The following is a 26187-nucleotide window of genomic DNA, read 5'->3' on the forward strand; positions in this document are numbered from 1 at the left end:
AATCCGCAGCCGTTTCTACACCCGGAGGTCAATTTACAGGTCAGCATGTTAAAACAGCTGTGTGATATTTTATTGCTACAAAGGATGCTTTTCTGGCATCTGGAGTGGAAAAAAAAGCCCAAATCATGAATTTATCAAATACCTTTCCTGCACATGTTCTCACAAATAGCAGGGCTGCGGCACAGAACAATAAATAAAAGATTGGATTTGCGATGCGATGACGTTCCCACAGATGCAAAACCCTATAAAACACGAATGGGGGCGGAGGTGAAGAGTCCGAGGGCACCGGTCGACCCCGACGCACCTTTCCAGATGTTAGTCGCGTTTTGTAGTATCCACTTTGTCGCAGGTTCACGTAAAGTAGCATCGGCGCTCACCCAGCTCGCGTAGTGAGCGCGGGTCGATCTGAAATGATACCTTCATTTAGAAGGCGTCCAAAAGCGGGCGTTTCATCTCTGACATGAAAGAGAATTAAATATGCGAAGGGCGCTCTGTCGCTGTTTGCTTGATAGCATTTTACGCCGGGTGTGATTAAGAGGTCCCTTTGTGTTCCGGTACAAACGACAAGCAGAGTGTTTGGCGGTGACATCTGGCCTGCAAACATCTACATTTACATATAATTACAGGCGTGAGGCAGCGTGCGTAATGGACAGAGTCACGGGCCTTCTCCGGATAACAAGGAGGAGAAGAAGAAAAAGAAGAAAAAGAACACGAGCAAGATGAATGTAGCATTTGAGTGTGCGGCGAAAGTTTGATTTGGGTTGATCCCACATGAAATACCAATGAGAATTGCGACAACTTTGTCCTCAAAGCTCAAAACCATTGTTTACATCGTGATGTGAACACCCTTTCTTTTTTTCTTTTGACAGTATATATATTTATATATATGTACACACACACACATACACACACACACACTCACATATATGTACAGGACTGTCTCAGAAAATTGGAATATTGTGATAAAGTTCTTTGTCTTCTGTACTGCAATTACAAAAACAAAAAGTACTTTTTCAGGATATTCTCATATTTTGAGATAGGATTTTTGAGTTTTCTTAAGACGTAAGCCATAATCAGCAATATTAAAATGATAAAAGGCTCGCAATATTTCAGTTGATTTGTAATGAATCCAGAATGTATGACATTTTTTGCTTTTGTAATTGCATTACAGAAGATCTATAACTTTATCACAGTATTCTAATTTTCTGAGACAGTCCTGTATGTGTTTGTGTGTGTGTATTTATGTGTGAACGACATAAAGACATACAACAGTTCACCCTCTCATTCAAAGGCTATATGGAGACATACAACACGTCATGCATCATATTGAGATATACAACCATAAACTCTGTCATTCATACGTCTTAAAGCCTTATAACAGTTGACCATCCCATTTATACATTTCGAGGCACACAACTACTCGCCCTCTCATTCACGGCTTGGCAATTAAGGCTCTCCAATGAGTGTTGATCTTAGGGTGACTCCACACCTGCACCTCCATTCTCACCTGGAATTTAAAACTACGTCCGGATTCTTGAAAGGAAATGCGACGATGCTCTTTCCCCCTCACTCTGGGAAGGAAACAGGAAAACAGAATCCGGCAGCAGGTTGTGTTTCTGCCGGTTTTTTCCATGTCCAGATGGGTTTGCCTGCCTCGACTGATGAGATGATTCGGAATTAACACTAACGGTTGTTTGTCGCATCGTCCTCCGCTTTTAACTTACCGAGCAACTGTTTGAAACACACTATAACCAATCCTCTGCATTGGCAAATCATGAAAACCTTATTCCCCATGCAGCATTAAAATGCTCACCCATTTCCTAACTATCCTGTTAGTAAGTGTGTGTGTGTGCGTGTGGGTTAGTGTGAAACAACCGGGATGAAAGAAAAGCTGCAAAAAACACACTCGGAGAGTGTCCTGTCACTCTGGAGAAACATCCTTCTTGATGAGCTTACATTTTTTCATGCCTGGAATAGCAAGCAGCAGCTGGCCGCTGTGATTGCAGCCTCCTCCGCCAAACAAAGTAACAGCTTTTTAAAAGGTTTCTAAAACATCTACCAGCCAGGGGGTGATGGGGGTGAGCAAGTACGTGACTAACTTTCTCTGATTTTTGATTTTCCCAGAAGATAACGTTTGCGCTAACGTCTGCGAGTTAGTAGGATTAAAGAAAAAGAAAAGAAAAAGAAAAAAACCCGCCACGCCAGCGGCGCATCAGACAGTAAACATCTCATTTGGTGAACGTCCACAGATCAGCTGATCATCTTCACCGACACACTCTTCATTCCCAGCACACGTCTCTTTCCCACGACGCACATGTTCCCACTCCACGGGTTCCTCCAGCAGTTGGTTCATTGGAGACCCTATATTGTCCAGATTTGTGATTGAGAGGGTGAATGACTGTTTGTTGATATATGAAATGAATGAGAGAGTGAATAATAATGATTCATCCCTCGTGGGGAAAATTCATTCTCTGCCATTAACCCATCATGGATGAGGAACATATGCCTCTATACGACATGAATGAGAGGGTGAATGGCCGTATGCCTATACATATAATGATTGTATGCCTATATATATATATATATATATATATATATATATATATATATATATATGCAAGGATGAATGGCTGTGTGTCTCTATATGAAATGAAGAGATGGTGATCAGTTATATATCTATATAACATGAATGAGAGGGTGAATGGCTCTGTCATTGTGACATAAATGAGAGGGCAAATGGTTGTATGCTTATATATGTGAATGAGAGAGTGAACAGTTATACGCCTATATAACATGAATGACAGGGTGAATAGTTGTATGTCTCTTTGTGACATAAATGAGAGAGTGAATGGTTGTATGCCTATATTACATGAATGGGGGCCAATGGTTGTATATCCATATATGTGTGTATATATATATATATATATATATATGCGAATGAGAGGGTGAATGGCTGTGTCTTTATATGATATGAATGAGAGTTCAAATGGTTCTATGTCTCAATATGATGTGTGAATGGTTATGTGTCTATATAACATGAATGAGAGGGCGAATGGCTGTATGTCTCTATATGACGTGATCGAGAGGGTGAATGGTCGTCTCTGTCTGTGACCTTGTTATCGGCCGGCGACCGGTCCAAGGTGAATCCCAACTTTGCCCAATGCTTCACAGGCTGCAGGATAAACGGAATAGATAATAAATGGATTGCATTAATTTACTTTATCCTTTCTGGTTGCATCCTGATTGCATACTAAGAGCTCTGCATTTCACCCGTTTGTCTCAAAGTCACCATTTCTCATGAAAACCTTGCTTTTTCCATATTTTTCTGCCGCCGCAGGTGTGTTGTATGCTCGCCAGTGCAGAGTACTCCAGCTGTGGAGAGTACGAGTACCTGAACCAGACCAGCAACACCTGCCAGGCCTGTCCTCAGTGCCAGCCGGGACAAGAGCCGCATATGGTGCGACACACACACTAACACACACACATATATACATGGCGTTTTGTACACAAGAAAATATGCAAATGCCATTTTCTATATATAAGATATATTAAAAAATCGAACAAGAATCTGCAAAGTTCTTTTGAAGCTGTGAGCTGAAAATTTAACTTGGAGTTTTTAATATGAGTTTTTCCAATACAAAACTTATTGTTGCTATTCTGGAAACAAGCAGACCTTCTCCATCAAACATTTTCATATTAAGATATAATGCCGTTTTGAATGCAACCACGTCAGACTGGGCTCTGCTCTTTCTATCCATTGCGTCATAAATTACAGTTGCGTCAACATTGACGGGAAATTCTTTTGGACCTGTTTGTGCTAAAAGACTGAAAGAGAGTAAGAAGCTTCCCAGCTTTCAGCCTTTCAGCGACTGGACACAAACGCCACGGCCAAACGCACCGCAATAAATAATTACAGGGAATTCATGGAGTCCTTGGCCAAACACGCTGCCCTTTCAGCCCCCCCCCCGTATATATATCCTGCTCCATTTCAGTATTTATGTATACTTTTTTTTTTTTTTTTAACAAAAAAATACAATAATAATCAAATCTTTAACAACTTCCACCTCCTATGGCTGGAAAGTGTTTATGATCTCAAACATAGCTTTCTCCCTGTGCTCTGGAAGCTCTGGATGTGTGCACGTATATGTGTGTGTGTGTGTGTGTGTGTATAAATCATCCATATAGCTTTCTCAGACAGAACAGCGGCCTCATAAGCTCACACCTTTGTCATAGTAAAACCACAGGACACCTTTTAACTTCACACACACACGATCGCACACACACTTGCTCATGCACTTTTACACGCACACACTCGAATGATAAATCACATAAGGACAATGCTGAAGACCTTTATTTTTTTTAAGCATATGTCTTGTATCCAGACAGGGGCTGAGCAGCTGGTTTACATCTGTATTTTTCCTTTCCGCAACTTCAATTTTCTGATAATGTTGTGATGAAAGTGGCTACGAAGGAGATGCTAAGGACGTACGGGCTACGGACGCCCGAGTCCGGCTCCCACGTCGAGACAGAGTACCGCAACTGGCGTGTTTCTTCAAAACACACCGAATCCACCTTCTGCGCCATCTGGATGTACATTTTCAATGACACAACAAATTGGGTTTGAAAAGAAAATGGCCACAGACAGCGTGGAGTGAAAGAGAAAGCCTGTTTGATGCCGACAGTGATCCAAAGGGCGCCATGAGTTAAAGTGACAAGTTCTCGCCGGCAGTTGGGTGCAGTTTTATATCAGATAATCAGGGCGAGACCGTAGGACATCAAACGCAACAGAAGGAATATTTGATATCTCCACCAGTCCGCCGAAGCCTGGAGCAAAGAGGCCTACGGTCCATTCAGACAGATGTAAATATGAGAGAAATTAAAGATGAAAGACAGAGGGAGTGTGTGTGTGTGTGTGTGTGTGATATTGTGGTTTTGTCCATGTTGCCTTGCCTGCAAAACGTGATGGAATTAACAAGCCGGGGTGATGGATTGGTCAGCTTGGACTCGGGCTGCTCTCCCACGCAAAGATGGATTCCAAAGAAGGATTTGTGTCACTTCATTTAAAGCAGACCAGCGATTGTGTCGCGCAGGTCACAAGCCTGGATCTTCTCAGGTGGATTCAATGAAAAAAAAAAAAAAACGTTAACACAAAACTACCGCGCGTGTGTTTGACAGGCCTGCGGATTCGGCGTGCGGGACGAACACTTCGCCTGCGTGCCGTGTCCACACGGGAAATATTCCAAAGGAAAGTACGAGATCTGCAGACGCCACAAAGACTGCGACGCCCTCTACAAAGCGACGGTGCGCATCCCGGGGACGCCGGAGAGCGACGCCGAGTGCGGCCCCTGTTTACCTGGGTAAAGACTGACAATTTTTCGCGGGAAGTAAAATCAAAAATGCATTTTTAACTTTTTCAAATCAGGCTGTTGTCTCCTGTGCGATGCATGCATATCTTATATTTGTGCGGATGACAGTCCTGCAAAATGGGGATTGTACCTTTATAATAACTAGATTTAAAGTCTGGTTAAGCGAGGAGAGCGGCGGCGGCGGCTACAGAAATCTCAGTTTCAAAGTGTTTTATACTCATATACAACAATAATGACATTTATAAACTACATTTTCCAGCCGGGTCTGCTCTCCCGGTGTTCCGAGCTGATTATACTCCCCTGCGTCTTTGCCAGGTATTACATGCTGGAGACCAGACCCAGGAACCTCTACGGGATGGTTTGCCATTCATGCCAGAACGCGCCGCCCAACACCAAAGAATGTAAGGCCGTCTCCTCCGCCTGTTTCTCGTTGCTTCATGACTCGCCTCTCTTTGTTCTCAGCAAGGAAGTCTTGCTTTTATTCTATTATATTTTTCCTCCCCCCCTCTCCTTGCCCAAAGCTGGCTTCTGACAAATCAAAAAAAATTGACAAACATTCAAGTTGAATGGGAAATAAGCGGAAATAAGAGTGGCGGGCTGTGCCAAAGCAGATGGACCGGCTGCTCGAAGACTGGATTTGGTTAAAGGGGAAAAATGACAGACCTCCAAGACCCCGGAGTAACTGTCTGACCCGTCAGCGGGCTCGAGCTACAGACTCAGAACATTTTCACCCGCCCGTTTCCCTTCCTGACTCCCAGGCTCTCTCGCTCCAGATGGATATCTCACGGCTGATCCATAATCTCACCACCTTGCTGATTATCACGCGTTCTCTCTGTGCGTACGCGTCGCGCCAGATCTTCCGTAATACTTACCAGAGGTTCTCGTTTTGGCTCGAATGGTTTTAGGGAAGAAACGGCTTATTTTACCCCCCTTGTATCCTCTTAGAAACAGACAACACCCCCCCCCCCTCCTCCAGAGGTCACGCTTTGCTTCTGACCTTCTCTCTTCCACCTGGACATTTTCTGGGACGCCGGCGCGCTTCTGCTCATGCATCACAATAAATGTCCACGGCCGAGTGAGCGCCTTTCCTGGTTTGGTGGTTTCTGACCCTGGATAGGCCTGTTGGCAGTCTGTTAAAAAAAAAAAAAAAAAAAAGCAAAAAAAGGGTCTATCACAGCGACACTTATAGGAACATACAAACTTTTGCGCTTTCATTCAGAGACAGGGAAGTATTCAGTTGCTGATTCATGGAAAGTTGTGTAATTAAGAGCCCGGATAGCTCAGTCGGTAGAGCATCAGACTTTTAATCTGAGGGTCCAGGGTTCAAGTCCCTGTTCGGGCGAAATATGACTTCTTCATCTGGTAAGATTTGAGAATCTCTGCTTTTCGGGGCGACGTGTTGCAGGAGGTGGAACAATTGGAACCAAATATTCCTGGTTTGATTTCTGACACTTCCTAGTGTGTTGCAGTGTTATCGAGCAAGACGCTCAACACCTAACCGTCCCCTGATGCTCATAGACAGCAGCCAACTGCTCCATGATGGGTTGAATGCAAAGAAGGAATTTCCCTACGAGGGATTAATAAAGAATAAATGAATATAATTACTCTGAGCAGGGTTAATGATCAGAATTTGCTCAAAACGATTCCTTTAGAAAAATGGGTTTCACCAAACATTTTCCCTGCCCTGAGTAAAACTACAACAAATAAAGTCCAGATAGATATTCAAAACTTCAAAAGAAGAAGATAAAAGAAATAAACAAACTATGACCTAATGGCTGAGATCATCGGCGTTCCGGACCAGCGTTTGCTCGCGCCGGGAGTCGAACCGTGACGTTTTCACCGCCAAGCGTCGGAAAAGAGGAGCATATCCGTCTTAATTGACAGACGCGTTATTTCTCGAAAGAACGTCGTAAAGCGGTCCGGGCTGACCGGGGAGGACGAGCGGAATTAGGAAATTGTTGTGGGTGTGTGTCTGTGGACAGGTGGGCGTGTTTGTGCCCAAACAACCGCTTTTCAACAGCACCGTAATTGTTCACTCCTCATGTGAGCGGAGCAGGACGAATAGCAGGCTCCGGGATCTGAATCCCCATTTTCTCTTTTAAAGGGAATCATTTAAGATGTCCAAAAGTCCATTTTTCACTTCCTGCCAAAAGTGGACCCCCGTTTGCTGAGTCCACGACAGATTTCCATGTGAATCTGAACGGTGATTTTAGAATCTGACAAACTTTACTGATCCCGGAGCAAATTGAGTGATTGAAGAAATAAAAATTGACAAAAATACAACAATAATAGAGACAATAAAATATGAGCGGTGTCAGGGTTTTAAGATGAAGTTACAAGACCAAAACACAGCCAGATGGATGGTGAGGTGAAAGGCAGCAGTGCAATATTTATCGAATATTATTTTACCCCCAAATAGAACCGCAGAATTCCGGTTAGAAAAGAAAAGCATGCAAACATAGTATCGTCATCCTCTGCAATTTGTATTCTGCAAACAGACGGATTTGGATGTCGGCTGATTAAACCCTGCGACGCCGAAGGCTCTGCCCACGTTTACCACAGGCCTGCGTCACGAGTGTAGCATTTGGGACTAACGGAAGTTGCGGCTCGGTTTTTTATTGATCGATCAGCGATTGGATCCCCCGCCTCCTCCTGTCCGCGTGCCTCAGGCGAGACGCGGAACCCCAAGTTTATCCCCGGCCCTGCTTGCACGGGGCTCGGTGTGTGCACCCGCGAATGCTATCCAGTGCTTCGAAACCGCAAAATGATGAAAGGTCTATATAAGCGGCGGCGCGCTTGTTATTGGCAGCGATTTTGCTGCTGATCTCTCCGAAACAGACACGCAAAGACGTTAAAATGTCAAGAAATTGCCTCCTGTAGCTCCGAACAACTTTGAACTCATCTGACTGTTGGCCGTTCATCAATTCTTGGATGATTGACGGGGCTTCGAGGCAAATTGAAGATTGAGGGCGGTAGCCTTGAAACTACGGCGTTAAATCAAGCTGCCGATGCAACGCGGCGTGCAAAACGGTGGCCGTCTTTTCCCTTTTTGATGGATCAGGTCGGGCAGCGGTGCCTCCTCGGCGCTGCAGCCAAAACAGCAGGGGGAAAACGGGGTCTGAGCACCAGGAGTTCTGCTTCCTCTGAGCGCAGACAGGCTGACACTCGCCGTGTAATCTGCAAATTACGCAGCCCTCTGCTTAGCATTGTGTGTGTGTGTGTGTGTGTGAGACATAATTAAAACTTCTGTGGGTATGAGAAAGAGAGATTATTATCGTGTTAGTGCTTGTGCCGATTCTACGTGCCGGCTGACGTCAATTTCCATTCTCCCGTCTTGGTTTTTATTGACTTTTGCTGCTCTATGGGCATTTTCCTTTGTGGCGCCAACGAAATACTGCTCCCCAAAAAAAAAGAAAGAATATATTGCACTGATAAAAATATAGAGTAATATCTCCTGGCAGATGGACGATAGGTAAATCTGCATTAGTTACTCCGCGGGGGGGAAGGGAGGGGTTCGCTGAGCTTCCCAGCCTGAAATATCATTTTACTGTGTGTGTTTAGTCTGCTCACCGTAATTAAGAGATAAAGCCACAGGATGCTTAGCAGAATTCCAGTTCTTGCTCATATCCTCATAGAAGGAGTGCAAAGGCCCAGTCTGAATGCACGTCTGCAGCCGCGGGGCATTTGGTGTGTGTGGGTGTGTGCGTGCGTGTGTGTGTGTGTGACCGAATGCTTGTATGCGCGCTTGCGGTGACACGAGGCGCCGAGACCATGAGAGGCGGCAGGGTTCACGCCAAAGACCTCTCCCATACGCATCCACTCGGTGAAAAGAAAAAAAAAACTGATTAAAAGAGCTGATTTATGGGCTGTCAGTAGTTTACAGCTCCATTAGGAAAGAGGCAAAACAGATGAATATTCCGGAGAAGGAGTTCTCTGCACCTAAACTGTCTGCTCACGTCAGTCCTGCTGCACTCTATCAAGCCAGCACAAAATTAGTTTGAACCCTACTTCTTAAAACGTGTGTGTGTTTCTTTGTGCGTGCTCGGATGGCCACGGCCGGCGTCTTGGATCCGAGCCTCCCCAGTCGGATTCCTGAGCTCTTCCTAGCCTGTCACGGTGTTGTTGAGCAAGACGCTGAGGCCCTAACTGCTCCCCAGGCACGGCTGAAAGCAGCGGTCCAATTCTGCTGATGTTGTATTGCAAGGCATTAATGAAGGGTTTTCTTCTTCTTCTGTAGCTCACATTAAAAGTGTGTGTGTCTGTGTATGTGTGTGTGTGTGTGTGTGTGTGTTTCACAGGCATGCTGAACAGTGAGCCGATAGAAAAACCCGAAATTGACCACGGAAGCACAACGGTGTTACCACATCAAAATAAAGGTAGGATATGTAATATATATCCTATATTAGAAATAAAAATAGAAATGTACACACACATATATACATATATATATATATACACATATTTATGCACATAAATATGTATATATAATGAAATAGAAATAGAAAATTGATATATATATATACGTATTTATGTACATTTCTATTTTCTATTTCTAGTATTTCTATTTTATACGTTTCTATTTACATTTTTTTTTTACATTTATATATATATATATATTTCAGCTACTTCTTAACATAGATAACTTTTTTAAACTTAATTATACTGAGCATAACTTCCTCCACATGTCAGATCCGACAGGGCAGGGTCACCTAGCAACAGCTCTCATTATCGCCATGTCGACCATTTTCATCATGGCCATCGCCATCGTCCTCATCATTATGTTTTACATCCTGAAGACCAAACCCAGTGGCCACGGTAAGACACACACACACATACACACACACACACACACACACGCACACACACACACACACACACGTTTGCAATATCGTCATAAAGGTTGTCTCCATGTCTGTCTGTTGGCAGCATGTTGCTCTGGACAAGTGGTGAAGGCAGTTGAAGCTCAGACCAACAAACAGGAAGATAAGAAGGATGTTCCTGGTGAGGCCACACACACACACACACACACACACACACACACACACACGCAAATTAATCCCCTTACTGAGAATGTATGCTTGACTTAAATTCCTGATTATGGGTCTCTTGCAGTAAACAGCATTTTGCAGGCAAATTCCTGCTTTCGGTTACATAACAGTTTGTGACGAAACCTAAGTAATTTTGTTATCCGTCTCCTGTCGGGACACATGATTTCAATTTATCCCCGGTTCACGTCCTGTTCCCTGTCACTCGGCTTTCCGTGTTACGTTCGCGGTGAAGGATGAACCCAATTATCGAGGTTTGATCTGACGCGGGTGCCGGTAACAGCTCCGAAATGCGATGTTTCTGCGCGGCGGCGCTCGTTCGTGTTTCTCTGCGCCGAACGCCAGCGGATCCGAGCCGGGCTGTCAAATGAAGACGTTATAAGCTAACGCTAATGACAAGGCGGACCTTCTGGTCCAGATCCGATCCGAATGGAAAGTCTGAAGGTCCTCCATGTAAACAAACCATTCTGCACCCTGAAACAGACACTCGTCAGAATTCATATTCGAGGATCCGGCCTTTTAATTCGGAGCATCAAGAGGGACATATTGAAATAGTTCTTTCTAACTTAGGAACGAAGAAAAGCAGGCGCGAGTAATAATTTATTGACATTATTTGGTTTCTGGACTGACATCTGTTCTTTATTTCTCCCCACTGTGTTGTCATATCTGTAAAAATAAACACGCTAACGGGGAACTGGTTATTACCGAGTTTCCATAAACTCTACTCACACATTGCACAGCGTCTAAACAACGGCCAGCAAAATGTACAACAGATGCCGTTTTTAGCCGCGGCCCATGTCGGATCACGCCGAGCGGCGAAAACAGGGTCGCAAATGAAGCCAGAAATCTCCTCAGCATCCTCCGACCCGAGCGGGCCGGCCTCGTCCTGCGTGCGACCAAAAACACGCTGATAATTCATGTCACGGGGTTTCTAAGTGTTCTGAAAAAAGGCAAATAGAAAACCACCCGACTATGAGGTATTCTGGAAAATAAAAAAAAAAATTCACTTTGACCAGAAAAAAAAAAAAAGATTTAAAAACTTTCCCGGTTTCTTTTTAAAGCTTTGCCAAAAAAAAAAACGCTATCGTAAAGTGTAACAATAATAAGAATAAACAAAGTATTTTAAGCTTGTTTGGCTTTTTGATACCCTAAAATAATCAATAGCTATCGCGCTTCCAAGTCCCGGCCGCATCGACTCCTGGGAAAACCCTGCAGGACGTCGTCAGGGATTACTTGTCCCTCTAAGTCACACACGTTCATCGCATCATATTTCATCAAATCTGACCGAATCCCCTGGAGATGTGTTTATGGTATGAGGTTTATTATATGTAAATGGGAGTGTGTGTGTGGGCCGACACCACTGTAGTGCGGTGAACGCATCGCGGAGGAATGTGAGACTTCCTTCTGAGGCCAAAGTCATATGTTGCTTTAGGCGCCATTTCTTCTAACAATGATGCTCTGTTCAATTTCACGTCCAGACTAACTTGACTAACCTCTTACATGTGGTGCGGACAAGAATCCTCATGTGCAGAGGACAGACACACACACACACACACACATGCACACACACACACACGGAGTTAATCACATAATTACTAGAAACACAATGATGAGACAGCAGACAATTTATATTTTTTAAAGTTCAGTTTAAAGAGCCTTGAATTGTCTGTGCATGTGTGTGTGTGCATGTGTGTATTTCTAAGCATTCTGGTTCAAGTGTGTGTTTGTGTGTGTGTGTTTGCATGTGCAAGTGGAAGAGAAGCCCACTGCTCAGAGTTCTGGCTGTCAATCATGTCAGTGCTGAGTTAATAAGGCCGCCAGATGAAAGACACAGATGCTTGTACACACACACACACACACACACACACACACAGACACACACAAAAGAACATCCACTCTAAAGTCCAGTTGATCCTCATGTATGTCTCATCCTGCCCTAAACTAAATAAATCTAAACGTGATCTTGTTCTTATCCATCATGCTGGGATGGAAACCGAATTCATCACGCCGTCCGTCACTCTCTCTCTCTCTTTCACGACGGAGGAGCGCGACTATCACATAATACTCGCTGTGATCATTCTTCATCACACAATGCAGCTGCGGTTCCTCCCGCCGCGTTACAACCTGGACTTTGTTCTCTCTCATGTACTTCAACTCGTGCCAGCAGCGTTTACGAGACGTCGACTCGGCGCGGCTTTGCTTCCTGCCAGGAAGCAAACCGCCGTCGTCATCTTGACTTTTGCCCCGTGCAAGGATTCTTTTCTTTCAAGGGATCGCATCTGAATCTGAATTAAAAAATTTCTATGTTTCCTCCTGGTACAGAAGAAGTTAAATAATAACAGCGTCTGATGCGTGCAGCTCTGAGAGAGGCACCGGAGCCTTTTTTTGAGAAAAGCACGATAAAAACAAAACAGGCGAAAATAAGAATAAATGAAATAAATTCCACTGGTGTTCTGTTTTTCCCTCCCAGATAATGTGGTGATCTACTCGGAGAAAGACGAGTTCGACAAACTCAAAGCTTCTCCTCAGAAGGCGGTGAAAAGGTGAGTTTTGCAGCATCACACACACACACACACACACACACACACACACTGCTGCTGGGATGATAGCAGGCCAGACGTTCTCAGAGGTTTACGATTTCACCTGCTGATCCACTGATACAGATTCGGCTTCCAGCTCTTTGCTGTGTTTGAATCCACTTCAGTTGGTTTATTCTATTTTTCTGTCGTGTATTTTACGACGCCTAAATAAAATACTGATCTCACGAAAAAAGCAAACGCAGCCTGAAGGCCGGATAGCAGCTGTTCAGAAGTTGTGGGTCTAAGTGCACAAGGATGCAAGGTGAGGTGATACGACTACTGCAGACCTTCTGATCCGATCTGTGTTAGAAACAAGAGTACGTGCATTTCTTTTTTAGTTTTATTTCATTTTTAACATTTTAACAGAAGTTGCACCCCTCTGGTGCAACGGCTAGCGCTCACAGCAAGAAGGTCCCTGGTTGGTTTCCCACAAGGGGTCCTTTCAGTGTCGTTCTCCCCGTGTCTGCGTGGGGTTCCTCAGGGTTCCTCAGGGTTCCTCCCACAGTCCAAACACATGCAGGAGGTTCATTGGAGACACTACATTGTCCACACGTGTGAATGAGTGAATGTTTGTTCGTCAATATATGACAGGTGTCAAACGTACGGCCTGTGGCCCGGTACCGGCCCGCCAGGGGGTCCAATCCGGCCCCGTGGAAGAAATCTACAATTTGAAAAAATTACATCACATTACATTTGGCAGTCGCTTTATCCAAAGCGACTTACAATAGAGGACATAAGCACTGCAAATAACACTTGCAAAAAATACAGGCAAATCATGATGTACTTTTTTAAAATAAAAATGCAGTTCCTATATTGTCTGAAAGGGGCGGGCTGTTTTGATAAGTGTTTGCTCCATGGCACAACACCATGTGACTCAGAACTTACAGCAGATGGCAGCAATGTGGCTTCCGTGGTCTGTAAATAGCATTTTATATATTGTTATAAATTTTGCTTCCTTTTCATTGGTCCCCACACTCTCATCAGCACAATGTCGTTGTTAAAAAAGAGAAAAGTGGACATCGAGTGTAGAGTTTTCCAAGAAAAATTGACCAGTTCTTATTTGTCCATTGAGGTTAATAAGAAACCTGTATGCTTGTTGTGGATGCAGCAAGTTTCGGTGCTACTATGATATATAAAATACAACAAAATGCACAGAGAACTGAGAAGACAGAACTGAGGCAAAGTGTTGTTGAAATTGCACTTCTTTTTCTTAATGAATCTCAGGTCGTTTGTCATGTATTTTTCAGAGAAACCATTCATTACACAAAAATATAATTTTTTTATAATTTACCTGTTCTCCTTTACACTAAAACAAAGGAAAAATTTGGACTTAGTTTTACTAGGTTATTACACTCCTATTTTACTGGTCCGGCCCCTTTGACATCAAATTAGGTCATATGTGGCCCTCGGACCAAAATCACTATATAATATGTGAATGACAGAGTCGCAATCTGTGATCGATCGCCGACCGGTAGAGGATGATAAATGAAATAAATAACATGAACCATGACTATATTCAAAAATAAGCATATCCTGAAAAGACGTATCTCTCTAAGACTGAGACCTGAGGACGGCTGTTTTTATTAGGTATAGAATTGTGTCCGGTGTTCTCCTTAAGCCAACTAGCATTTAGCAGTTGTGACATCTGGAAGCCCTTATCATGTGGAGTGACAGCTTTGCGGCCCGTACGTCCACAAAGTCTGCTATACGGTGAGCGGCTGTGCTTTAAATGCACGTCTCCACCGCTGCGTTTTCATTCGGTGCCTCGGAGACGCTGAACGACACAGACGCGCGTTTATATTTTCCCACATTATGTTTAATTAGAACTTTATAAAAACAAGGCCCCTTTGCTGCGGGCCTTCAAAATAAAACGACGTGCGAAGAATATGTCGCTGACAGACACGCACAGAGCCCCACAAATATGCCCGTGTTGTTTTGCTTTTAATGAAGCGCGCCGTCATTATGTGGGTTTCTGGATGTGCGGAAGACGAGCCCTGACGCCTCGCAGACAATGAGAGGCAGGGACGGGTTTTCGGGGGTGCATAGGGGTATTTGTTCCGGGCCTCACCTGAAACCGACCACAGGAGAGCAAATCCTGGCAGGCGACAAAAGGATAATAGCTTCCTCACCTTGTTCTCCCCTGCATATATCTCGTCCCCCATGTGCAGACAATGTGGCTGTATAAACAAGCGCCGGCGGAGCATGACCATACATGCAGATACACTCAAATATATCGGAGGGGTTGTAAATTAATGAATAGGTGCAATAAACATGTGCACGCACACTCCTCCGCATCAACAGCGCTAAACAGTGTGTTACAGCGGCGTGCCAAATGATGTGCTAACTCACCGCCGAGGCTGCCAGGCCGGGTGTTGGATGTCCGGGAAACAATGCCATTTTGTGTGCGGCGGCGATTCGGGATAAGAGGACGGCGCTGTGGAAACAATGGCACGCTGTCAGCATCTCGTTGGTCCCGGTGTTTTTCGAGAGGAAAACCCAAAATGCGGGGCAGAGACAAGCGAAAAGAAAATATACGATATCGCGTGTCGAAAAAGACGCCGGCTTTTCTAATCAACAGTTATGAAACATCGGTCGCCGTGGCAACAACGGCATACTTTACCATCTCATTTTCATACGGCAGACGTTTGGAAAGACATTTCATTTGCTTTTATTCGTATGTTATATAACCCCATTCCAGAATCGCGCGCGTTCATCCGATCGTATCTTTGTGGCTCGATTCGGTTCGCGAGAGCAGAAATCTGCGGCCGAATCTGACACGGAAAAACTGAGGACGGATAAGAAGGTGCGTTAGATCCCTCTGAGGATTGACGTATCTCAGACGAAGAAGACTCTGGCTTTTGGCGGCGTTGCTGTGACTGAACGTCAAATATTTTGAAAACGCGTTTAAAAGGACCAGCGAGTAAATACGGCATATCTATTTACCAATGGGTGTGATTCACTTAACTAGATTTGCGCGACGCTTCTGAGGAGTTTGAAGGTGATGCAACTCTTTTAAACTTTGACACTTTTCTTCTTAGCGAGAGCAGAGAAAGGTCATTTACCAAGGGAAAAAAACAAAATGTACGTTTTCGGACGACCGGCGCGTGTCCGTGGCTGCATATCCGAATTTCGGTTTATTCTAAAAATGTGTTTCCGCCTTTGCGGTTCAGCGAGAACGACGCGTCGTCGGAGAACGAACAACTGTTGAGTCGCAGCATCGACAGCGACGAGGAAGCGGCGTCGGAGAAGCAGGGATCGCCAGATACCGGCAATCCGGGCAATCCCGGCCTCGTCAACGTGGGTAACAAGCCCGACCTCTGCCTGCTCTCGCTGGGGCTCCTTGATCACGATCGCGGCTGCAACGGGACCCCCAACATCGCAGCCAGCCCGATCAATAACATCTCCAGTCCGTACCGCATCGGCAGCGTCAACCACATCACCAGCACCAACCACATCAGCAACGTGACCGCAATCAACAATGGCAATAAAACCCCCGGGGTAGGAATGCGGACCTTTTTAAGAGGTCACTGCAGGAATGAATATGATCGTAAACAGATCTCCAGTTTGCCGTCATCTGGATTAAATAGATCTGTATTCTGTCTTGTCACACAGATGCTTCATAGTCGAAGGAAAAAGATCCTGGATCTGTACGCAAAAGTATGCAACGTGACAGAGGGTAGGTTTCTTTTTTCATTCTCTCTGCGCGATAACTCTCGAGCTGTATTGAACTTATGAATGATGAATAACCAGGAAACAAGTGGATTCACAAATTGACAAGTACTTGACAAGGGTCAACGGTCCAGAGTAACAGAGTGTGGAAAAGAGGTAAACAAACCAGCAAGTTGGAATAGGTGGAGAAAAGTGTCAGGGGTACAATGAGATAAAAGAGGACAAGCCAGAATGAAAGGAAAGGTGGAGGATACAGTGGCGAGACCAGCGATGCTGTAGGGACTAGAAGCGGTGGCAATGACCAAAAGACAGAAAGCAGAGCTGGAGGTCACAGAGATGAAGATGTTGAGGTTCTCTTTGGCAGTGACCAGGATGGATAGGATCAGGAATGAGTCCATCGGAGGGACGGCACATGATAGATGTTTTGGAGAGAAGGTCAGAGAAGCCAGACTTAGATGGTTGGGTCATGTACAGAGGAGGGATGGTGAATATATTGGTAGACACATGCTGGAATTGGTTGTCTAGAGGACGACCAAAGAGAAAATTACGGACATAGTGAGAGGGAGAGAGAGGATATGAAGGTAGTTAGTGTGAGAGATGAGGATACAGAGAATAGTGTTAGATGCAAGGTTGAATCGTTGTGGCGACCCCTGAATTGAAAAGCCCATGTCGACTCATTAATCAAGGTGTTTTCTCAACCTCTTTGCTCATTTTGTAAACGTGCCGTGGTAAAGCGGTGTGGTTGTGTTTCAGGCCTGAGCCCCACGGAGCTCCCCTTCGACTGTCTGGAGAAGACCAGTCGCATGCTGAGCTCCTCGTACAGCAGCGAAGCGGCCGTGGTCAAGACGTGGCGACACCTGGCCGAGAGCTTCGGCCTGAAGCGCGACGAGATCGGCGGCATGAGCGACGGGCTGCAGCTTTTCGAGAGAGTCAGCACGGCCGGCTACAGCATCCCGGACCTGCTGACGCGCCTGGTGCAGATCGAGCGTCTGGACGCTGTGGAGTCCCTCTGCTCGGATGTGCTGGGCGGCGGCGAGGCGGCGGCGGCGACGGCGCCCGGCGCCTGGCAGGGCATTAGCGGTTTTCACAGCCAGCACGTCTGCCCGTCGCCGTGCCCGCCTCCCTCGCAGCGCTGCGCTAGTGTGTGAACACATGCTGGAGCAGAGACTCCCTACATGTTCCAGGACGTGGCAGTAGACCCTCATCACATGAAGAATGTCCGTGGACCTCACTGGACACGCTGCCTTTTACTTCAGCTCTCTCTGCTAAGAAGCTAATAAGCCTTGAAACTCCCTTCCTATCCTGACTGTCTGAAGTGCATCAGAGCAGGGAGGCTGTTCTCCAGCCGCCTATTTTTTTTGAAACGCTCAACAGATTAACAAGTGCGCTGGACGCAACTTGTTTTCGCGACTTGTAGAGACACAGAAATAGCCACGCTTGGCAGAATCAGTCGATGAAGGCTGTGGAAACAGGGTCCTGCGCACCAACACCACCGGAGACAAGATGTGGACGCGGCTCATTGCTGCACCCGCAGTCTCAAAGGTGAACGTTCATGGAAATCCATGGTTAGCTTTCAGGTGACAACGCTGTTTGCTTGAGATGCCGAGATGCTGCAGATCTGGTTTGTTTTGGTGCTAAGAAGGATTTAGGGGGGAGGATCTAGGCCAGGGGTCGGCAACCCGTGGCTCCTTGTGGCTTTGGAAAATAATTGAGTATTTAATTCAAATGTATTTTATTTCAATTCATTCATTTTTAGAATATGATTTTAAATTTGTGAAAGCATTTAAATAAAACATAATAATAATGATAATAATAAGCAACTGCATGCAGCAGTTAAAAAATGACAGGACACAGAGAGATGGTGGCATTCTTGTTTTGCTGCCGGTGGATAATTTAAGTTCGGCTTTTTTTTTTCATTAATAAAAGAAGGACTCAAATAGACATTGAGTATTTTGCTTAAAAGTAACCTTCAACACAATGTCTTTTTTTGGAGTTCAAAATGTTTTGTTTTATGCAGAAATTTAGTTTTCCTTTATCTGCAGCTCTTCATTGTTATAAAAAAATTGCAGCACATTTCGTTCAAACATAGCTTAAAGGCAAAAAACAAAACAAAACATTATATGCCCTGTTAATTCATTTTAAATTTGAAAATGGTCGTTTGGCTCTCGGGAAACGGGTCCGAATGGGTGTTTGAGCGGTAACGGTTGTCGACCCCTGATCTCGGCCCATTCTCGCTGTTGGGTTCTTCGTGTTCTCGGTCAAATCCGCTGAGGGAGGTGCTGCTTTGGAGATGCATCCGTCATGACCGGTGGAGGAGTTTAAAGATGCATCATCACGTCACGGGAAAGTTTGTCTATGGACAGTAAATGGAGCTTTTGCTAGGAATTAAAAAAAGTTTCCATTGCAATTAAACAGAGTTAAAGAACAGATAGCGAGAGCTTAGACAGGATAAAACACAAATAAGAGTTATAAAATATAAGGAATGATCAGAAGTGAGCCCCTCTCATAGAATTACTGAAATGAAAAACAGAAGGAAAAAAGAAATGTCCTGGGACTTGATTTAAAAGAGGCTCAGAACAAAATTGCGGTTTACCAGACGAACCCCCGTTTTTATGTAATGTCATAACAGTTATTATTTACAGTTGGAACCATTTTTATTTTTTGTTTTTTTTTTGGTTTGCACATTTTATTCTCATTTTTTTTTTTTTTTTTTTGCTATTTTCTTTTAAATGTACACAGAAAACCAAATGGTAATAGAAGAAACATTCGAAACTCTCGAAATACGAATTATGGTCAAGTCTTCTAAAATCTGTGGCCGGCCGTCATATTATCAGCGAGAGGTTTTCTCCCCTGGTGGTGACACTGTCCGCTTCACTCCGGCGTCTGAATTTGTGAAATCTCCATCTCAAGGAACCTCGGCACATTAACTTTTCGTCGAGACATGTTTCAAACACACTCCCCTCAACCCTGACCACTTCTCACAGCATCTACCTCCGTCCCCCACCCCCTCATCCGCCCTCCGAGCCCAGTTCTGTGGTCTCGCGTCGCAGCCAGCCTTAATTATTTGGCGTGCGGTTCCCCGGGCCCCTAATGGGCCAAAGTGTTGCGGTTTGCAAAGCGGGTGCAAAGTGCCCGTGATTTCCAGCACCCAATTAAGCATTTAGGGCCAGTTAACCGCCGAAAGGTCCGGTGGAAAAGCTGTAAAAACCCTGAAGTTAAAGGGGAGATGCAACGACGCATGCAGGACCCGCACCCCGAGGGGCCGCGTCATCGGGAAGACTGGAGAAAGGAGTTGCGGGTAGAAAGGATACCACAGTAATTTGGCTGCGGCGGTCGTCCACCTAACTATATTTTCACTATCCCTCCTCTGTGCATGACCCAAACAGCATCTTCATCTCTGGTAAACCAGTTTCTTCATCTGGAGAATATAAACGGGTCACAACACAATCCTTCACGACTGCCCTTCGCATGAGACGAACGCCGCCTGCTGCCATGTTTCCGCTTTCTTATTTCCTACGTTTGTTGATCCGAGGCTGGACCTCAGTGCTTTAAGTTAATTACTTTGCATGCCCGACAAGCCGCTGCGTTATTTTTTTTTTCTTTTGCTCCGTTAAGGTGAATAAAACGCTTAGATTTAAATATACCGCATTGTCTGAGCAACATTGTCTTCATCGAGCCCAACTAAAAGACATTTTGTCACGCTATTTGTCGAACTGTTGTTGATCGGAGCTGGGATGGAACGGGCGCCGACCTTGTTTTGACAGCTACGTATTAAGCTGATGGATACAGAAGCCAAACATTGAATACTTACCTCAGTAAAACACACCCGGTGCACTAACAGAACACACACACAGATACACACACAGACACACACATCTGAAAAAGACCAACTGTATATATAACTTATTATTGTACATAATGTATACTTTAATAAAGATGTATTAAAACCAAAGAGTGGTGTTTGACCTCAAGTAAAATGTTCATTTATTACCCTGCAATCAGAGTTGCCGAGGGCTTGAACTTTTCCAAATCTTGTCGAAATCTTCTTGTCTTAGCAACTGGACTTGAATTTCTTCACTTGAAGATGTTTCAGCCCTCATCTGAGAGGCGTCTTCAGTTCTAATGACCGACGGGGAGTTTCTGAATATAACTGCCAGGCTTTTGGGAGAGTCTAGGTTACGGTGCCTTACTGTGTAAATGGCAGAGTTGATCAGCAGAGACCAGGCGTACGGGGGAAGGTTGTCACGCTAATGCAGGTGTCATTCGATGGAACAGAAGAGCAACTTTGTGGGTTCAACTGGATTGGAATGTGAAAAGTTAAAGCTATACAAAGGAGTGAAACCCGCTGGATCCCATGAAGTGAGGCTCACGTGGACGTTACCGGGGGCTGGTTCTGGTGGTGGGTCTTTCCTGGTTGTTTGGAGGGTCAGAAAAGTCCCGATCCGTGTGTGCAAATCCGTCTTGGTATTGATCCAAGTACAGCGTTGTACATTTGTGAAAGGTTGTGTCTGTCTAGAGATGGTTTTTCAAAGATGGCTTCTTTGACTCCTCTCAGGAAGCATCCGTCTTCTCTGGCCAGAAAACAAACATTGCTGTCTTCAAAAGACTGGCCCTTGTCCTTCAGGTGTCGGTGGACCGCAGAGTCCTGTCCTGAAGCGGTGGCTCTCCTGTGTCGCCCGTTTGTGCAGAGGTTGTTTGGCCTCTCCGATGCAGACGTTATCACAATCCTCAGTGCCGAATGACTGCATACACTGCATTCCCGATCTGTTGCCTGGGTGTGTTGTCCTTGTGGCGCACCAGTTTTTACCGCAGAGTGTCGTGGGGATTAAAATGTACTGGTATATTGTGCTTCTCAACTGTCATTGTGCGAGAAGCGGAGAACGCCCATATAACCAATCACCCTCTCATCCAATCTAGGGTCTAAAAATCAACATTCTGCATGTTTTTGCACTGTTGGAGGACACCAGGGAACCCATAGGAAGTCAGCGTAGACCCTCGGAGACCATGGAGAACCCACGCTGAAGGTCCGCCTGTCGGAATCCTACAGAGGACCTTCTTGCTGTAAAACAAACGCTATCCCATCCGGACTCGCTATTCTATCCCACCCACCTGAAACCCGCCTGTGGATCTTTAAATCATCCGAGAGGGTCTGTCACTTCTAAAAAAAGAAAAAAAGTTTAACGAGTCCAGCTGCCAATGATGAAATTTTAAATAAAAAAACCTGGATGTCTTAAAACCCCGCGGGTGGAAATGGAAATCAGGAAATCAGTATCGGGGTTAAAAACCCAGGGATACTAAACATGGACTTTAAGAAGCCAACAGATTTTGATAAGTTAACCCTAGTCAAGCTAAATCCCAGAATAAAAGACTGCTTCTGTCAGTCTCCTGAACAAAATGATCCTATCAGACCCCCAGAAATGCCAAACGCATATTGACAAATGTGTATCCGATGACCTCCTTGATTCCCCGCGGATCAATAACGACAAACACACTCTCCCAAATCGGATCTGAAAGATCTGCACACCGGCAAAAACACCCGGAGAATATTACAAAGACAGACGGCACACGGACACAATACGGGCCTGAAGCTGAGCCTGCGCCTGCTGCTTGAAGTGAAGAATGGCTCTCTTGGATCTCAATGGTTTTTAGAGGAGCATAAAGAGCTTTAAAATAACTCAAGGCCTTTATAAGCTTCAGATTCTGCACGGGCCGTCATGCTGCCAGCCGGTCGCCTCTGCCGAATGTACTGCTGTGATGTACTGTGCAAATATTCAGAATTGGGTGGGGGGGGAGGGAGAAATGTGAGACCGTTCTGAGCAATGGGGGAGAACTTTGATGCGATAGGACACGCGTCCGACGTAGCGTGATCCGGGGGAGCCGCACGGACACGGTGAAGTGATCAAAAGCGTCCATCAATAGCAAACTGCGGGTGTGAGCGGCGGCCTGCAGATCCAGCAGGTGACCTCCTTCATGTGAGGATCATGCTGGTTCGAGGAACACCGGACTTGGATATCCAGTCCCGCCTTGACGTTACTTTGTGGATAATGGGGACGTGTGCAGGGGTGAGGACTTTTTCATCAGCGAGCACGTTCAGGAGAGAATTTTCTATTTTGAACTCAGTCGAAGGCTCCACCGATTCACAGATGGAAAGCAATCATCAGCTCTGAGAAGAATGCAGGATTCACCGCTGGGTTAGAACAAGTCATTACGTTCTCACCGGGATGCCGATCGAAGCTGGGGTGAAGATGAGTCGCCGCAGAGCTTTTTACATGAAAACACTGGTGCAACTGAAAACATGAAGAAAAACAAGTTTCATCCAAATGATCAGAACCAAGGACATCTGCTGAAAAGGTCACAGCAGGTTTCCCTCTTTTGATTGGGCGCTTTACCCAAGAAGATCAGCCTTAATTTTAATTCACTCACATCCTGTATTAAGGGTGGGGGTGGGCTAGAGCATATCGAAGCGGGGTTCCTCCTGGACCGTGGAGGAACCCCACGCAGAGATGAGCAGAACACACAGTTCTTCCTCCTCACAGCAAGAAGGTCCCTGGGTCTAAGCGCTGCGCTGTCGTGCCACCCGTTTTTGTTTTACTACATTTGAGAATCGTCTCCGTTCTCGTCTCTTGCTAGAAAGATTCAGTGATTTGAAGTGAGGAAACAAAAATCTTGACTTGATCTTCTCCCCGAAGAGGTCTGAATGATTTCTACCTTCAATGTACCTTCTCTCTCTGGGGGTCCATTGGCCTGGAAGCCAGAGAGGTGAGTTGACTTGTGAGGAGTGGCAAAAAAGAGACATGGCGAGTTTCTTCTAGAACAGCGTGGATCTAAAAAGTGCAACCAGATCCGAAGGGAAACCAAGGAGAAAATCAAAAAGAAAATTACTTTTTCTGTAACGCGATAGGATTTCAAATAAAGGCCTCTAAAGGATTCGGTTTCCATTGCCACTTAATAAATCTATGCCCTCAACCTGGAGGACTTCTTGTAATTGACTCCAAAATGCCGCAGCACCCACTCATCTCTTGTCGGAGTTAATAAAGACTCTTTCAGCGCCGGGATGACATCATGTCAGCACACAGCCCCGCCGTCGGGAGCCACGGGCGTGCTTTCGTGGCACCATTCCCAGGGTTTTAGCTCGACGAGGAGCTGCCACGCCTGGAGAGGAGATGTCTCTCTCCCATCGGAGACCCCGGCGCTTCTGCTTGGCACCACCGAGGTCTCTCTTTCATCGGGATCCAAACATTTCCAAATTATCCAAAATGAACCCCCGCTTTCTGGATTAGAGCGGGTCGGCTCTCGTGCGTCTGAGTGCCGAAGCGGGAAAAGGTCCAGGGAACCGCCAAAGGGGGGGTAATTATCGCACAGCGCCCTGCAGAGCCAAAGTGAACGCACAAAATGCCAAAAAAAAAAAAAAAAGGTTTGAAACTGATGACTTGGCTGTCTGTTTTCAGACAAAGGCCCTTTTCTTGAAGCTGTCACAAAGCCTTGATGGGAATTCATCTGAGGTCACTCGCGCAGTAAATTCAAAATGTCGTATTTGTTGCCGCCCCTGGTTACTTTTACCGATCAGATAATCACCTCACATCCTGTGGGCACGTGGTATGTGGACGTGGCTGTTAGATGACGCGTCATCCAGGGGTGCTCGCTTGTTCGGCACTGATTGTTTTTAGTTTTGAACGCCTGCCCGTGAGCACTTTTACCAACATGCACAGTCATTCCTGTCAGTCACCCGTGAATGCAAATTAAGACTGAAAGCACAATGACTTCAAATTATAATTATTAAGCTATCTTCATGAACTTAAAACACTATTAAAATTGTTCTTTTAGGGTCCGTGGGAACTCCTTGGGTAGGAAAGACATAAAAACGGACGAACAACACTGCAGTTCTTCTGCAGTTGGATGAATATGCATCACCAGTGGATTCTTATAAATGATGTACAAACATCATACCAGACAGATTCTGTAATAACGCATAGAGTCAGTGAATGGCGGCCAGCAGTCTTCACAGCCTACCTATCAATAACATTCAAATACGCATTGCAACAACTCTCATAATACTGCCAAGTATTATGCACCTAGCACCTTTAGAATTCCGCATTAAATACTAATGTACAAGTAGAAGACGTTGTACACATTAAACTGATAGCAGTAAGAATCCAGAAAAAGACAGAACATTAGCCGGTGGCAGGTGTCGGGAAGCCTGTCGATTAAATGAAGCAGTATATAACACAAATAGAAAGTGTTGATTCACGGAGATGCTTCTTAGAGCCTGATTTTGAAGGGTGAGATGAAGATGACGTGCAGAGCGCTGAGGAGTAATGGTGCGAAATGAGCGTCGCACGCAATCCAACCCTCTTCGTTCTCCTGATGACGGAGAGGAAGTTTTAAGAAAGTTGAAGCAACGCGCGAGATGGAAAACAACGTGATCCCATTCTGTCCGCCACGGATCACGCCCAAGACGCCCGCTTCATCTCACAAGTCTTTTCTCTCTATTTATAATCAGCGGATTACTCGAACATTCTCTAACTTGGGACGCATATTATGGCATCTTCCACCCATGCTGTGGCTGGTGGAAATATTATACATTCGGTGGTCTGCTACATCAAACTACTGATTGTCCTGACTTTATGGTTCAGCTGAAGTGGAACCACTAATGTTCTCCCTGCCGGCCCCCACCTACCAAATAACAGTTTAATGAGGTTTACCAGCCAGACTGGGGCAGGGGAACTCTTCGGGGTAATTTTCAGAATATTTGGACCACATAAATCAAGATCAGTGTATAAACCGGTGTGAGTGATGCATTGCAGAGTAGCTTGGCAGAGTTATAATGTTAGGAAGCATGGACCAGACACTGGCAAGCCTTCTGCAGTGCAGACCAGACTTGGGTGAGGTCATGAAAATAAATAAATCAGACGTGGACGATTCCTGACGTACACACAATGACAGGTTTCTCAAAATTATGTTCCACCAGAACCTTGAATGCATTACCTGGAGTGTTCGGGACTCATTGGTGTTCGGAACTTGCTGAGAAAGCGTTCTCAATCTTCACCCACGCGCTCGTCTTCTTGCAAGATTTACTTCAGCCGTCGGGATTTGGGGCTTGTGACTTAAGCAAAAGTTGATGTGCCCCAAGGTGCAAGAAGCAGATAGTTGAGAAACGGCCGGTGACAACGAACCTGCTATGAAGTAACGAGAGATGTGAGATAAAGATTTCTAGCACTAGAGCTGTGGCTTGAGTGCTGGCAAAAGTAGATAACAAGAAAGCAATATTTTCATTGATTGCACTACAGTAAACTAGCAAACTTCAGAGTTACAGACCTCCTTGTCACTGTGACTCCTTGCCTTCAACTTGCCACCATATGAACGCGAAATTGATCCTGGATGCGTGTGCTCTGCGAGATCCTGTTGGTTTCACACTGAATAGACTCTCCAACAAAACAACAACCAGGGAGTAAAGATTTATGAAGGGACTTCAGGCTTCAAAGCTCCTTTGGTTTTAAAAGCAATCGGGCAATCATCGGGCTGCGCCAG

At 45.3% G+C, this 26187-nt stretch overlaps 1 protein-coding gene and 1 non-coding gene across 2 annotated transcripts in view; both read left to right on the forward strand.

The window, feature by feature from the left end:
• Positions 1–17957, forward strand: part of edar (ectodysplasin A receptor) — a 30034-nt gene extending 12077 nt beyond the window's left edge. Inside the window, exons 3-12 of the mRNA XM_086144628.1 lie at positions 3338–3457; positions 5176–5357; positions 5682–5767; positions 9665–9742; positions 10056–10181; positions 10293–10367; positions 12882–12954; positions 16161–16488; positions 16603–16666; positions 17413–17957. Coding sequence (XP_086000754.1) covers positions 3338–3457; positions 5176–5357; positions 5682–5767; positions 9665–9742; positions 10056–10181; positions 10293–10367; positions 12882–12954; positions 16161–16488; positions 16603–16666; positions 17413–17807 — 1527 coding nt within the window. The 3' untranslated portion in view covers positions 17808–17957. The remainder of the gene's footprint in view (positions 1–3337; positions 3458–5175; positions 5358–5681; positions 5768–9664; positions 9743–10055; positions 10182–10292; positions 10368–12881; positions 12955–16160; positions 16489–16602; positions 16667–17412) is intronic.
• On the forward strand, positions 6636–6708 carry trnak-uuu (transfer RNA lysine (anticodon UUU)). The gene has a single exon. It is a non-coding gene; the product is annotated as a tRNA-Lys (tRNA).
• Positions 17958–26187: the final 8230 nt, after the last annotated feature.

Source organism: Fistularia commersonii, chromosome 4, assembly GCF_037954325.1.
Source record: "Fistularia commersonii isolate RoL2024-O1a breed Wild chromosome 4, RoL_Fcom_v1.0, whole genome shotgun sequence".
Lineage (NCBI taxonomy): Eukaryota > Metazoa > Chordata > Actinopteri > Syngnathiformes > Fistulariidae > Fistularia > Fistularia commersonii.